Source organism: Myotis lucifugus, unplaced genomic scaffold (assembly GCF_000147115.1).
Source record: "Myotis lucifugus unplaced genomic scaffold, Myoluc2.0 scaffold_108, whole genome shotgun sequence".
Taxonomy (NCBI): Eukaryota; Metazoa; Chordata; class Mammalia; order Chiroptera; family Vespertilionidae; genus Myotis; species Myotis lucifugus.
In genome coordinates, this window is record NW_005871156.1 from 1,207,335 (window position 1) to 1,222,048 (window position 14,714).

General features: G+C 42.7%; 1 protein-coding gene across 1 annotated transcript in view; it reads right to left on the reverse strand.

Moving 5' to 3' along the window:
* Positions 1-8,362: 8,362 nt before the first annotated feature.
* The window catches only part of ANTXR1 (anthrax toxin receptor 1), a 217,431-nt gene continuing 211,079 nt past the window's right edge, over positions 8,363-14,714 (reverse strand). Inside the window, exon 18 of the mRNA XM_006092977.3 lies at positions 8,363-12,328. Coding sequence (XP_006093039.1) covers positions 12,068-12,328 — 261 coding nt within the window. The 3' untranslated portion in view covers positions 8,363-12,067. The remainder of the gene's footprint in view (positions 12,329-14,714) is intronic.

Sequence of the window (14,714 nt, forward strand, 5' to 3'; positions counted from 1 at the left end):
CCAGAAGGGTCGCGACCCACAGTTTGAGAACTGCTGCTCTGGAGTCACCAGTTGGAAACATGTTAGGCAAAAGTCAGGGTGCAAATTAGGGGGTGACTGCACCATGTACCAGGCAATGGATGATGGCTCCAGAATTCAGCCTCAGAAAAATACAATTCATTTTTTGAGGGGAATCCCTAGGTTATTTATCACTCATTCATCTGCTGTTCTACTTCTTAAATTTTGTTGCTATTTTCTAATCTCCCATTCTCCTGTTTTAAAATCCAGTTTTTAAAAATATGATTCATATACCATAAAATTCACCCATTTAAAGTGTACAATTCAACAGCTTTAGTATATTCAGAGTTGTGCAACCACTCCCCAATCAACTTGAGAACGAGTTTTGACAAGTGTAGTAGAGAGATGTTGGGTTTGTTGACAGCTCTGCGTCCTAGATATATAGGTCAATGCACTTTTAAGGCCTTTCATCCCTTGTAGCTGTGGCACTGGCATTATGTGGAAGATTAGAGAAGCATTGAGAAGAGTGGGCTAAACAATTCATCTTTATGAGGCTCAGGTTCCTCACTTTTAAGTCATTCATGAAATTAATGAGGATCTCCCATGTGTATGGTTTTGTGTTAAATGCTGGAGAAACAAAGATGAAATAGTCATAGTCCCTTCCTGTCATGTAGTGGGGTTGGGGTTGGATAGAGACTAAAGAATGGGATTTTATGGTGAGTGCTACGATAGATACGTAACACGTGATGTGCCAGAATACAGGAAGGGAAAATCACGGAAGGTTTCACAGAGGAAGAAATATTCAAGCTTAAATAAGAGCTCTTTAGGTGGACAAGGGAGAGGGAAGGCATTCCAGGCAGAGGAGTGAGCAGTACCTAAGCATGGAGAGCTTGGTGCGTTCAGGGAATAGGTAATCATTCTATTTACCTGGATAGAACATAGGTGCTTGTGGGGCAATGATGAGGAGTGAGACTAGAAGGTTAACAATGGCAGCTAACATGCCTCATATGTACAATTACTATGCACATATGCAACAAGAAAACTGAGGCACAGACTCACATGACCATAAGGTCCCTCAGTTAATAAATGGAGGAGCTGGGAGTGGATCTCTGGCAGACCAGCTCTATAGCTTATTATTTTGTTTGTTTGTTATTGGGTTAGATGACCAAGGAGTTTGGACTTGGTTCTAAAAACAGGCTTTAAGGTACAGGAGTGACAAGATCAGTGTTGTGTGTTGGAGACATTACTCTGGAGCCACCATTTGGAAACATGCTGGGCAAGAGTCAGGGTGCAAATTAGGGGATGGCTGCACCATGTACCAGGCAATGGATGATGGCTCCTGAATTTAGACAGGAAATGGGGCTGCAATGGAAGAGGCTATTAGGAAAGTTATTTGAGAGGCAGAATCAACAGAACTTGGTCCCTGGCTAGATGTGGGAGTTAGGAGAAGATGAGGCCCAGATTCAGTGACTGAGCCATGGTGGTTTGTTTGTTATATTTGGGAGTACAAGATAGCAAGCTTGGGAGAGGGGAGAAAAAGAGAACGAGTCAGCATTGAACATAGTGCGATTGAGGCAACTATACAATGTTCAGGTAGTCACATCCAGAAGTGGTTGGAAAGATGAGTCTGGAATGCTGGGGATACATCTGTGTTGGAGGTATAGATTTGGGAGTCCCGGGCTCATGAGAAAAATTAAAATCATAGGCATGGATATGAAGACAATATGTGGTATGAAGACAGCCAAGGTCAGAGTTCTGGGAAGCATCGGAATTTCTGAGGACTGTTCCTGAGAAGTTGGTTGACGACATCCTTGAGAACAGGTGGAGGGGTGTGGGTGGTGGAAGTAGTGAGGAAGACTCCAGTACTGCCTCTGGGCCCTGTGATATATGGGGCCAAGCGCTGTAAGGGAGAGTCAGGTCTCTGAAGGGCAGGAGGAGGCCAGTGGTGAAGCAATGATGGAGAGAGTTTCTCTAGAAATGAGGATCCTAGGGGGAAGAGAGGAGAGAGGTGGCAGGAAGGATAGCAGTCATAAGTGTTGGGGGTGGAGAGAAGATGCTTGACTGTGAGTTGAGTGAGTGAGGGCACCACAGAGGGTAGATGAGAGAAGGGTGGGAGCCATTTCTAACTGGCCTGTCTTCTCTCAGCTATTTTCTGTGTCTAGTCTGCTCAGGTGGCTGCCTGTTGCTACAGGTGGTGTCAGCCCTTACAGATCTGCTGGGTTGAATCTGGGTTCCTGAAGTGCTCTTGTGCAAGAACCACTGTGTACGTTTACATTCACATATTTGGCTTCCGCTGACCCGAGGACAGATGTGGAAATAGTAAGCCTGGCCAGCCAGAGGAAGCAGAGAGGCTTACAATCCAAACCTCCTTTCTGTTTTAACTGGAACATCAGGACCCAGGTTCATTCCTCCAAACCATTCTCATCCAAGGGGAAATCGGCCATCTCTGGCCTCTCATTTTAGAAGAGAGTGTGATGATGGCATGCCACATGTCCGACTGGCTGGACCACAACTCATCCCAGTGCCTGCCCGCTCCTGAGGTCTCCTTCCAGACTCCACACAGATGTCTTGGCTGGTTTCTGAGTGTGTCCTGACTTCTCTCAACAGCCCATCTAGTAGGCATTATATTAGTCTTGTTTGCAACCAAGAAAAAAAAAAAGGAAGCTCAAGATCACACAAATACTAAGTGGTAGAAGCAGAATTTATTTTTATTAAACTTTTTTTGTTATTAAATACTTCAAACTAACAGAAACATTCCAAGAATAACATATCTGGTACCTTCTGGACCTACTCATAGCTCTATGAGACTCTAACATTAAGCCATCCCTGAATCATACTTTTATAAAGCAAATATTAACATCATAGTTGAAGCACTCTGTGTTGCCTTTCTTGATGTTTTCCCTCTCCCTCTCTCCTTAGAGGTAACCACTGTTTGAAGTTGGTGTTTATTATTACCATGCACATGTTTATATTTTGATTACATATATTATACTGAAAGACAAAAACCAAGGAAAGGACCTAGGACCCTAAAAGTCAACATAGTCAGTATATGAATGAACTAGAAAAATACTCGACCTCAAAGATAGAAATAGGAAGGAATCTGGCTTGTCAATGTTAGGTTAAAGGAGAACATTTTTTCTTGAGAATTCTTAAGCACAAGCTAGCATTCATGAAAGTTGTAATCCAAATCTACACTATCTGCATGATTCTAAATAACTTTTGGTCAGAATTTATTTTAAAATAGTTCTGGATTGGTAATGATTTCAGAAGCAAATATAAGTCCTCTTTGGAGAAATGCAATCACAAAACAAACCTGCAAGTTTTTCATGAATAAAGTTCTGAGAAATATGAGCTCAGAGGAAAAATAAAAAAGCATATAAGGAGACAAGGCACTATGAGCAAAAGCCAGCAGGAACAACAGGCCACAGAACCACCAGCAAAGATTTTAGATGTGGGAATTATTGATTACAAAATATAAATTAAGCATGTTTTATATATTTAAAGAAAGAAAAGTGGTGACTAAACATTTAAGGTACAAGTGATTATGAAAGGTGAACAGGCACATTTGAAAAACAACCAAATAGAATTTTTAAAAATGTCAAATATAAAAATTCAAATAAAAACTCAAATGATGGTTTAAAGAGAGAAGTAGATATAGGTGATAAATCCATGAGCAGGAAAATAGGTCTGAAGAAATATTCCAGAATGTATAATACAGAGACAAAGAGGTAGAAAATATGAAAAACAGGTTAAGAGGCATGGAGGACAGGGTGAGAAAGTCTAACATATGTCTACTTGGAGTACTAGAAGAAAAGGAGAGAGAATGGAGGAGAGGAAATATTTGAAGAGATAATGGCTAAAAAAAATTTAGACTTTATGAACATACATGCATAGTTCAGATTCAGGAAGCCCAATGAATGTATAGCGATATAAACAAATTTTTGCTTAGACCGATAGTAGTGAAACTGAGAAATACTAAAGACTAACGGGAGCAGATGATATTCCCAGCAGCTGGGGTGGGTATGCTTTCTATCAGCCTTGAAGAGTGGATCTGGGCAGAGTGCTATACTATCCACTACAAATTTTCATAATATTAAGAAACACAAGGTAGAAAATTGTATTTACAGTACGATTTCAATATTTTTAAATGGGCATATAAAAACAAAAATGACTGAAAGAAAATAAATGAAAATATTCAAAAGGTTTTGTCTTGGTGTTGGAATAATGGATAACTTTTCTTTTCCCTCCAACCTATATCTTATAAACACATACAGAAAACCTTAGAGTACTTTATAGAACACATAAAACCACTCCACTGATTCCTCTCTATGAACTGTTCAAATTGGTCAGAAAGTTAACATCAGTTTCCTTCAATAGGTGAATGGATTAACAAGCTGTAGTACATCCAAACAATGGAATGTTACTCAGCAATAAAAAAATGATCAATCAAGCAACAAAAAGATATGAAAGAACCTTATATGCATACTAGAGGCCCGATGCACAAAATTCGTGCACTCGGGGGGTGGTGGGGGGGGGTCCTTCAGCCCAGCCTCTGCCCTCTCGCAGTCTGGTAGCCCCGTGATTGATTGGCCTGCAGAGGGAGGCCCTGCCCACTGCTGCCAGCCAGGTAGCCTGGGCCTCCCTCTGCGGGGCAATCATGGGGCAATGGTGGGGTCCCCCGACAAATCAAATCGCACCGACCTTGGCAGTGGCAGTCAGTGCTGGGTCGCCACGGCGCCCGCAACCCAGGTGGGACCAAGAGGTCAGCAGTTCAGCTCGCTCGCCAGTCCCTGCCCACCTGAGCCTGCTGCACGTGCAGCCTGGTGTTCCGTCGTCCGTTCGGACGTTTGGGATGTTATGGACCCTGGCTCTTTAGATATTAGGATTGCTAAGTGAAAGAAGACAATCTGAAAAGGGCATACACTATATGATTCCAGCTTTATTGTATTCTGGAAAAGACAAGACTATGGAGACAGTAAAAATATCAGAAGTTTCCAGGGGCTCAAGGGAAGAGAAGAGGAAGGATGAAGAATGGTGGAATTATTCTGTATGATTCTGTATGAAAACATGGTGGATACGTGTGCATTTGTTAAATTCTATTAGGACTGTATATTGCAAAGAGTGAATGCTAATATAAATTATGGGCTTTAGTATTGATTTATCAATTGTAAAAATGTACCACACTAAAGCGAGATGTTAATAATAAGGAAACCTATGTGCATAGAAGTGGGGATATATGGGAATTCTCTACACTATCTGCTCAATTTTTCTGTAAATCTAAAACTTTTCCAAAACATAAAGTCTATTAAAAAAGAAAAAGAAAAAAGTGAGCCTCGGCTTCTGTAATCTACAAAAGGCAACACACTTAGCAGTAGTTGAGACAGAAGAGGCTCAGCAAACTGAGGTGAAGAGACCTCTTTATTAAGGACTGAACAAAGCCCTTTCAGGCCGCTGTGAAATATTAGAACATAAATCTACAAATAAACAGCTGCTTTGTGTATGGCTGCTTTGTTAATGGGTATCACAACAGCTTGACTCCTGATTCAGGATTCTTGCTGTTTCCTCAATGAACCATGACACAACCGTTGAGTCTTGCTCTATGAATTCATGGAATGGCAGGGAACCTGGTCCTGTGACAGGACACTTGATAAACAAACGAGGCAAATTGGAGCTGATTCTGCTGGCGACTGCCAGTGCTGGAGCCGTTTTTTTTCCTTCTGGCACCTACCCTAAGTTCTGGCATCTACTCTTATTTTTCCTCCCAGGCCAACTGCAAAAAGGACTTGACCTCAGTTGACCCAGAATGTGGGAGAATGTGTATGCATTGAAAAGTAACCCAGTCAGCTGACAAAGTTAATAAATTTTCATAATAATTCATTCAGTACCACCCAGTGAGAGTCCGCACTGTGAATATTTGCTCAAAGGCAGTGAGAAAATGAGAACTTGTTTATTACCTCTGGTTCTTGAAAGGAAACATGGTCTCAGATAGAGCTTCCATTTCTATTGTTGATCTGCTTAAACGTTCAGACGTTGAAATTCTTCATTTATGTTTATTCACTCAACTAACATTGGTGAACTCCTATTATGTGACAGGCACCTTATGCATAGATTTGTGGGTGGGGAGGCTACACGAATACGTGCTCTACTACAGTATCAGAGTTGGCGTGTGTTGCGGGGGGGCCGGGGGGGGGGGCGGTGAAAAGAACCTTTTTATTTTCCATGCTTATTTTTGCCTTGACTATAGAGAGTATAACTCGTTCCTGCCCTTCCATTCTTCTTTCCACCCTTTCCTGCTTTTCCCTGGGAGCTGAGACCTATCTGATCGGTAAGATTATAAGACTCATCCATTCAGGGCAGTGCTATCAGTGGACAGACTATCAATTACAATCAAGAAAACTTTCTTGCATTCTCTTTTCTTTAATTCATGAGAAATCTGTTTTCATGCAGCAGAGACAGAAATTTCATCTTATTTTTCCCCCAATTAGATAGCTCTTTATTTTATTTATTTTTTGATTTATTGATTTTCAGGGAGAATTTATATGACTAAGTGACCATTTGAATGTTCAGTAAAAAGGAGAGGAATCGAAGATTATTCTTAATGGAATTATGAGGCTTCTAAATGGTTTAGGTATGATAACTCCAAGTCAACACAATATAACTGTAATCAGAATACAATCCATGTGTTTTGCATATGCCAACTCTATAGCCTTCTACCAAATGTTTGATAATTATAAGCAATGTTAAACTTGTTTGCTATATATTTAGAGGGACAAAGTGCTATAATGATTGTGATAACTTGTGAGACTCCAGAGAAAAGCATATTTTTCCGAAGACAGAAAATTGGATTTAGTGATGAATAATTGTGAATCTCCTGCTCAAGTTCATGGTCAGCACCTGAACAATGATCTTATTCCTGTCCCTAATGGTTCCTTCGCTTAGTCAACTTAATACATTGGAGCACTATTCAGGGTAGTTGAAGAGATTTCATCAGAAAGCTGGTCGGTAATGCAAACAATATGCAGGATTTAAAAATTCTTCATACCATACAGTAAGCATTTTTTCCTACTTCTAATATGTTTCTGGTTTTATTTATTACACTTAAATTCAGCTGGAATTTATTTGGGTGTAAGGAGTGAAGTAGGACTCTAACTCCCCCGCCCACCCCCCCTTCCAAATTGCTAGCCGGTTATCTCAAAACGATTCAATGTTTAAGAATGTAATTTAAAAAATGTCTATGTGCCCTAAATGCTATGAAAATAGAATACTAATGAAATCTTGGAAATAAATTGTGGCATGATTTTCTGTTTGCAGATGTTTTTATTCCAATTAAGATAAATTCAAGGCTTAATGAGGACTTGCAAAGAAAAAAATTTAGCCCCACTGGCCTGGCTCAGTGGTTGAGCATCAACCTATGAACCAGGAGGTCATGGTTCAATTCCAGGGTCAGAGCACATGCTCAGGTTGTGGGCTTCATCCCCAGTGTGGGGCGTGGGGGAGGCAGTTGATCAATGTTTCTCTCTCATCATTGATGTTTCTATCTCTCTCTCCCTCTCCCTTCCTCTCTGAAATCAAGAAAAATATTTTAAAAATATGTTTATTATTCCTTCATTTCTGATACAAACCACTTTATTCTTCTTAGCAGTTTCAGTTCAGCTCTTTCACTTACAGTTTTTTTGTAGAACCTTGACGAGATGGTTTTTTATTTGTTCCTGAATATATATATATATATATGTATTGATTTCAGAGAGGAAGAGAGAGAGAGAGAAATCTCAATGATGAGAATCATTGATCAGCTGCCTCCCGCATGCCCCACATTGGGGATTGAGCTTCCAGGCATGTGCCCTGACTGGGAATCCAACCGTGATCTCCTGGTCCAGAGGTTGATGCTCAACCACTGAGCCACGTCGGCCGGGCAAAAATAAACATATTTTGAAGTGTAAGTAGATAGAAGGGTACTTACTGCAGCACTATCTATAATACTGCCGGGTTTCTTGAGCAGCTGCAAACCTCTGGAATACTTGCTCTGTAAATCAAATCAATCATAGCCATGTTTTTGTTGCAGGCACACAATCCTAAATGAGACAACGTATTTCTTCTGTGTTCTTCTCTGTCTCCATCTTTCATTTTCACTTAGCGTTGATTACTTTTTAAAATTTAAAACGATTACTGGAAACAAAGAATATTCTGAATGTTGGGCAGCTAAAGAAGAAAGAGTAATTAAGACAGGAGTTCAGCAGAGGGCACAAAATAATTTGTGAAACATAATTTCATTTGCAGAGGGCAGCCATTTTATTATGACCAGGATGTTAAACACTTGACCAATCTACGTTTTATTTTTATAACAAAAAGACAACTAGTAAAAGAGTTGATTTTAGGAATTTATTATTTTTTTTAAAAAAAGCAACTTCCAGAGTTCGTCATTGTACAGGCTTAGCCCGGTCTCCTATAGCATGGTACAGCGATTACTAATTGTTTTTTAATAATGACTCAGAGGCACTGGAGATCCATAACTGTCTTCTGAATTATCACAGAAAGAAAAAAAAAAGACTTAGAAGAAGAGTTTAATGTAGAGTGTATTTAAAAAATCATATTCTAGTTCTTTTAAATTGGTTATCCAAGTATGATAATATAGTAGAGTTCAGATAACTAGAAAAGGCAACTGACCAGAACACCCCCTTCCCACATGGTGTGCATTAATAGGCACTTTACTGCTTACATCTTTATATGGTTTGCAAACTAATTCAACCCATTTCACACAGCATTAATTACTTTTTATTAAGTTCGCATCGGGCTGAAACCGCTGGTCATTATCTCACAATTATTATTATTATTTTTCCTGATTTTTTGATGGTTTCCCTCATCTGACAGTGTTTGGACTTTAGTGTGCATGAAAGTTTGCGAACATCTCTGCCCATTCTAGTGATATTTACAGTGAGGTTCCCCATGGCCAGGTATCCAAGACTGTTCTTTAATTTGTCCTCCAGCTCTGTTCTTGACCTTGGGAAAAGAGAGACCTTGTGTCTCACTGGAATATGTGCCAAGCTCCAGGCCAGAAGCTCCTGGTCATTAACAGAGGGGACCCCTCCAGGTTCTTATTAATGCTGTGCAAACAAGGGTCTCGTCGTTTCAATAACTATTTGTACATTTATAAAAGCAACACAGTCATGGGAAAAACCAACAAGCACAGCTTGGTAGAATAACCTGCCATGAAATATCATTGGCTTTATAATAATTTACTACAACTGTTCTTTTTATTCACACTGGATAGGAAATGCTTCCATCTAACACATGGAATACGAATATATACAACAAAATGTTGGGTTTTATTATATAAAAAAATTCACAAAGACAATAACATGGGGGGTTTAAAAAATAATTTTGTGCAGTTTCCTGATCACAATCATATGTCTGCTGCCTTTTACAGGGAATGATACAAGTACTGATAGATTTTAAAAACCAGTTAAAGAATTTTCCTGCCTGTAATAGCCTACTCTTAAAATATTTCCTTGATCATACAGTATAGGTGTTTTTCCTTCTCAACGGTAATTCTAAATGACTATGGATGACACAATGAGTCAGTTTTGAGGACAAACCCTGCCAATCCTCTTCAAAATCATCATATATTTGCAGTTCCCTATTTCATCAAAAAGTTCACGAAACAACATCTCAGAAACTGCACAGGGCTTCTGATTGATGTGCTGTTGAGATCCTGAATGTTGCATTCACACCCGATTTTTTTCCACAACGTCAGCATCTCAGCTTGAATTTTCTTAAGGCCGCAGTGAGTCATGCGGCAGTGGTGTGGGGTGGACTGTCTTGTACTGCCAGCAGTCAAAACAGTTGTCATGGGCTCAACATCCCTATACTGTGAGCCTGGGGGACCCATTCTTCTGTGGAATGGTTTTCTGGAGTCCAGCAATATCCCTGCAAGTGTTTGAGACATTCTGGCTCCTACTTCATGAAGGACTATACTAAAGAAGAAGCCTAGTATTCTAAAAATAGACAATACAGGCCAGGTTGGGGGGGGGAGGGGGAAGGGGAAGGTTGCTTTCATAAGTCCTGGACACCATCTCTGATTTTAGCTCTATGAGAAGGCTGGGGGATTCTCTGGGAGTGGCAGGCTGGGAGAAGGGCTGGGTCTGAGGTACACTTGGAGAAGTGTCTGTTTGGCATCGACACTGCACATTTAGTACCTGTAGTCTAGGCACTGTGCCTCGATCTATTTTTCCCTGACTCTACCTTTTTTGCCTAAGGGTTTCCCCATTCCCCCATGTTTGTTTTGTTTTCTAAATAGGTTTGGGCAATAGAGCTTCTCTCTCTCTCTCTCTCTCTCTCTCTCTCTCTCTCTCTCTCTGTAATTCTAATAGGTGAGTGGTGGTTCTTTGGAGTTGTAATTTGAGGGCTGTGGAAATCATTGGGCTACATGGGAATAGTGCTGTGATTGATTAGCAATGTCTGTTGTGGCTAGAAGAATAGGTGTTTATGGAATGCATGCCAGGTCCTTGTGTCTCTGTTCTAAGAAAAGTGAAAGAATGAGTCTGGCTTGATGGATTCTTGGAGGATCTTTGGAGACCAGAGCCCAAAGCACTGCGTTTATATTTATATTCTACTTTGTTCCTGAAAAGATTTAAGGAGCTTGGGAGAGGAATTTTAAGAACTGTGGAAAGTTGGAGGAGGAGATAATTTTGAATAGGTTGTTGCAGGAGGCCCTCAACAATGGCCCTATTTCCACCCCTGGGTGATGAGACCCAATGTTTAGAAAGTGTTTACAGGCTTCTGCTCACAAAAGATTCAGAACGACTGGGAGCAATGGAGTGAGCCCCAGGCGTGGTGGAAATTCCAGGCAGAGCATTTCTGGTGTATTGCCTCTGGGTCAATAACTGATAATAAATTGTGAGTATGTTGAAAAGCCAAGAAGAAATCTACTTGCACCCACATACGTGCCTTTTTGGGGTTAATCAAATAACCGGGTGATAGTTTCCTTATTATGTCAGGACCATTGTCTCACAGCTCTATCTAGAAGTCTCTGGTGCATAACTTTCCCAAGAAAGAAGAACAAAATCAGTGAAATTGTGTGGTAGGTGCTAGTGGTGCCATTTTGGGAAGATCGACTCATGTTTATCTCTGGAAAATGGGATCAATGACTTTTTCATATCTCAAATGATTTATACCAAAGCCAATCTATATTTTTACCATGAATCATTAACGGGTTGCTCATTGACAATGTATTGTCTATGATTTAGGGGACAATGTCGGGCCAAAGCCAGCCACCAGCTGCTGATGGCTGTGGGTTTTAGAAACTGTCTGATGCTCCCATCAGTATGCCCCTTATCAATGCATACACCTGACTCACTTACACAGCAACATGGCAACATACCTTTTTCCATCAGTAAACACCTGCTCTCTTCCTCACTTGGAAACTGGGAGAGTTTGGAAGGAAAATATGGTGTGTTTTTACTCCTCTGAAAATCCCAGTAAGACATACTTTTGGATATCTGTCTGATGTTGAGTTTCTTGCCACAGTGGCTACTCCAAGCTTCCCCTAAATGAGTAGGCAAAGGGTTTCCACCTTCCTGGGTGGTGCACGGGGTTGAGGATTCCTTGGTTTCTGGGCCAAGGGTCCAAGGTTAAATGATGGAGTTGGAGAGAAGGTGAGAAAGCAGCATTTAGAAACTCAGCAATGTTATTTCTTATCCGACTCCTCATCTCACCCTCAGAGAAATGATTTCTTATTGGTCTCCATGAGACACAATCCCATTTAGAGCATCTCAGCAGTTTCACTGTCTCTGGAACCTTCTAGAGGTGATGGCTGGCTGGCTATAATTGTGACTGTGGTTGCCTTTCCCATTTGTTTTCAGGCATTTCAACATCTCGATTTCTTTCCGCTGATCACAATTGTCGGCATATTGGCATTATAGACCAGTTTTTAAAATGTGTGAACGTTAGTGGGCTTTGTCACCACTCATTTCCAAAGCAGAAGCCTCCTTTAACTGGAGAGACTCGTTCTAACACCACAGAGGAGCCTCCTCCCTAAAGTTTTTGAGAGAGCCCAGAGCATGAACTGTGGGTTCTAGACCGAGGGCCTAGGAGGAGGCCGGGAGGGGGGTGGCGCCCTGTTGGGAGGTGGAGCCTGAGGGGGAGGGGGAAGGGTGGAAGGTGGGGATGGAATTGGAGGAGTGGGAGCACTGGGGGGTGGGGGAGGGCAGTGGGGAGCAGGGGGTGGGGGCGTGTAGATGGGGGCAGGAGGCGGCGAGTTGGTGTGGTAGGCGTTGTTGAGGGGGTACTTGGCGGGCTGATGGTTCTTCACTCTGGTAAAGTTGATGCAGCGCCCCTGGAAGAGATCAGAGAGGAGATGTGAGCTGAAGCTAGGACCTCCCAGCAGGTCAGGTGGGAGGTGCGGTGGGCAGCCTGAGAGAAATACGTACAAAGCAGACCAGTGTCTATGACAACACTCCACTGGCATGCAACAAGCCTCCTATTTCCTTTTCCCAAGCTCGCAAATTACTTGTTACAGTGCATTTTCCCGGCGGTCTGGGGCCTGACCTTAACTGCACGCATGGGGTCAAGCCAAGTCCAGAGGTCACCGATTTTCATCTCAACAGCCTTGTCAGCCAGGTGTTGTTATCCATTTGCATTTCACAGCTGAGGAAACTCAGGCTCCGGAAAGTTGTCACTTTCCCAAGGCCACACAACTGGGAAGAGGCGGGGTTGGTGGCATTTGAGGAACAATGACCTGCAGGATAGTTGCCTGTAGGATATACAACTGTGTGAGCTGAGTCTTCGCTTGGGATGAGACTCACCGCAGGGACACAATGCGTGTTGGTGGGAGATGTGGGGCTGAGCAAACCGTTGTTCACATGTGCCCACGTCCTCTCATCCATCCAGTCGTTAAGTCAAGTCCCTTTTCCTCCACACAGCTTTCCCTGATGACTCCAGCCTCCATTCAGCCTTAGCCTCCCCCACCCCCCTGAATTCTTCTCTGGTTATAATCGAGGCCACCCGAAGCCTGCGCGCTAAAACTGATCTGTAAGTGCCTTGCCTCCCTGACCCGATGAGGAACTTCTGAAGGGAGTGGCCTTGTTTTATACTTTGCTGCCACACTATTGGTTTAGGAATCAGAATGCCATATTTAGATGCCAGCACCCCATCTTCTCTGAGCTTCCATTTCATGAGGTTAAATCAGGGCCTAACTTTCTTAGGTTCAGATTGGGGGTCCACTAACTGTTGAAATAAATGACCATCTTCTACGGCATCGCCCAGAACTCCCAGAGCAAGTTCAGGCTTAAGCTGATGTTGTAACCCAGTACGGAAATCCCCAGTGGGGCACGCAACCGTCTTTTACAGGTTTATAAACCTAAGCCTTGGTTACAGTTTATTTATGATTCTGGATAAAGCTCTTTCCTTCAAGACGTTAAAGCCCTAATGGTTACCATCTGTGATAAATTCCTGTAATGGACAAGTCAGAGTTGGGATTTACTGTGCTATGCATTCTGCCCTTCGTTCCTAGACATGCTAAGTCAGACCCAGAGATGAGAGATTCATTTCCTTGGTGAAATTCCAGTCCTGGGGAAGGAGCTGCTGGTGCCTGGGGTCAGGTCCCTGTGTGGCTTCTCCCTCCCTCTAGGGATCAGCAATGGTGGGTGGGCTGGGGAAGAGAGGAGGCCCAATAATCCAGAGGCCGGGGGGGTGGGGGTAGGAGAGAAAGACCTCCCTAGTCAGCCCCTGCAGCTGTCATCATGGCCTCTTGGCTATAGCTGCAGGGCGGTAGGGAGGGCTGAGGTGGGGAGGGCAAGAAGCCCCCTTCCCGTGGGGCCCCAGGACTGCACTCACTGTCTCCTGCTCCAGAGGCTGGGCTGTGGTTCGTTAAGAGCCCCTAGTCCGTTAGAGCTGACAGAACAACAGCTCAGAGCACCCCTTAAGCAGCCAGAGGGGAGGGGTAAGCTCACGTCTCAGCCATGACACCCCCCGCTGTGAGACATGGTGGGGATAATAGTACCGGGGTGGCCACTGACAGTCATTATGAAAATTAACTTAATCAATGCTGGTGATGCCTGGCACATGGTGTTTGGAAAATGAAGTTGAGTCTAGATGGGGAAATACAGAGATAATAATGACCTTATGTACTGTGGAAAGGCGAGCTGGAGGTAGTATCAGGTTTGCTGACTTCTAGTTTAGTGCCTTCTAAGTAAGCTGCAGGCTAGGGTCTCTACACGCCACACCTGGCCTCTATAATAACACTGGCATACAGGGGCAACATGTAGCATTGGACGTGTGACCAGAGCAGCCCCCAGAGCCCACCCTCTTCTGCACCCTCTTCTATCATCTCATTGCCACGTAACTCCTGTAACTTATTTGTATAGGACCTCCCACAGTGCTTTGCACACCCAGTTGACTGATGATGCATTTACGCATACTGACCATCCTGAAAAAAGGTGCAGATTCCGCATAAACAAATCCCTGGGGTCTGTTACAGTAAGACGCAGTTGGGCTTCAGGGAGGGGTGTGGCTAAAATTAAGTTCTTAAAACCTGCAGCCTGAGGAGCCAATACAAACACTGTAACACTTAGACCATATAATTGGCCTGAAGATCAGTTTACACGACATCATTTTTTGCTTGCGAGAGGATAATAGAAAGGCCAGATGTTCTCAGTGTCGTGTATGCCAGCAAATCTGCACCAGTGTTTGCTTAAAACGTTGCTAGGACGATTGGAGCACTG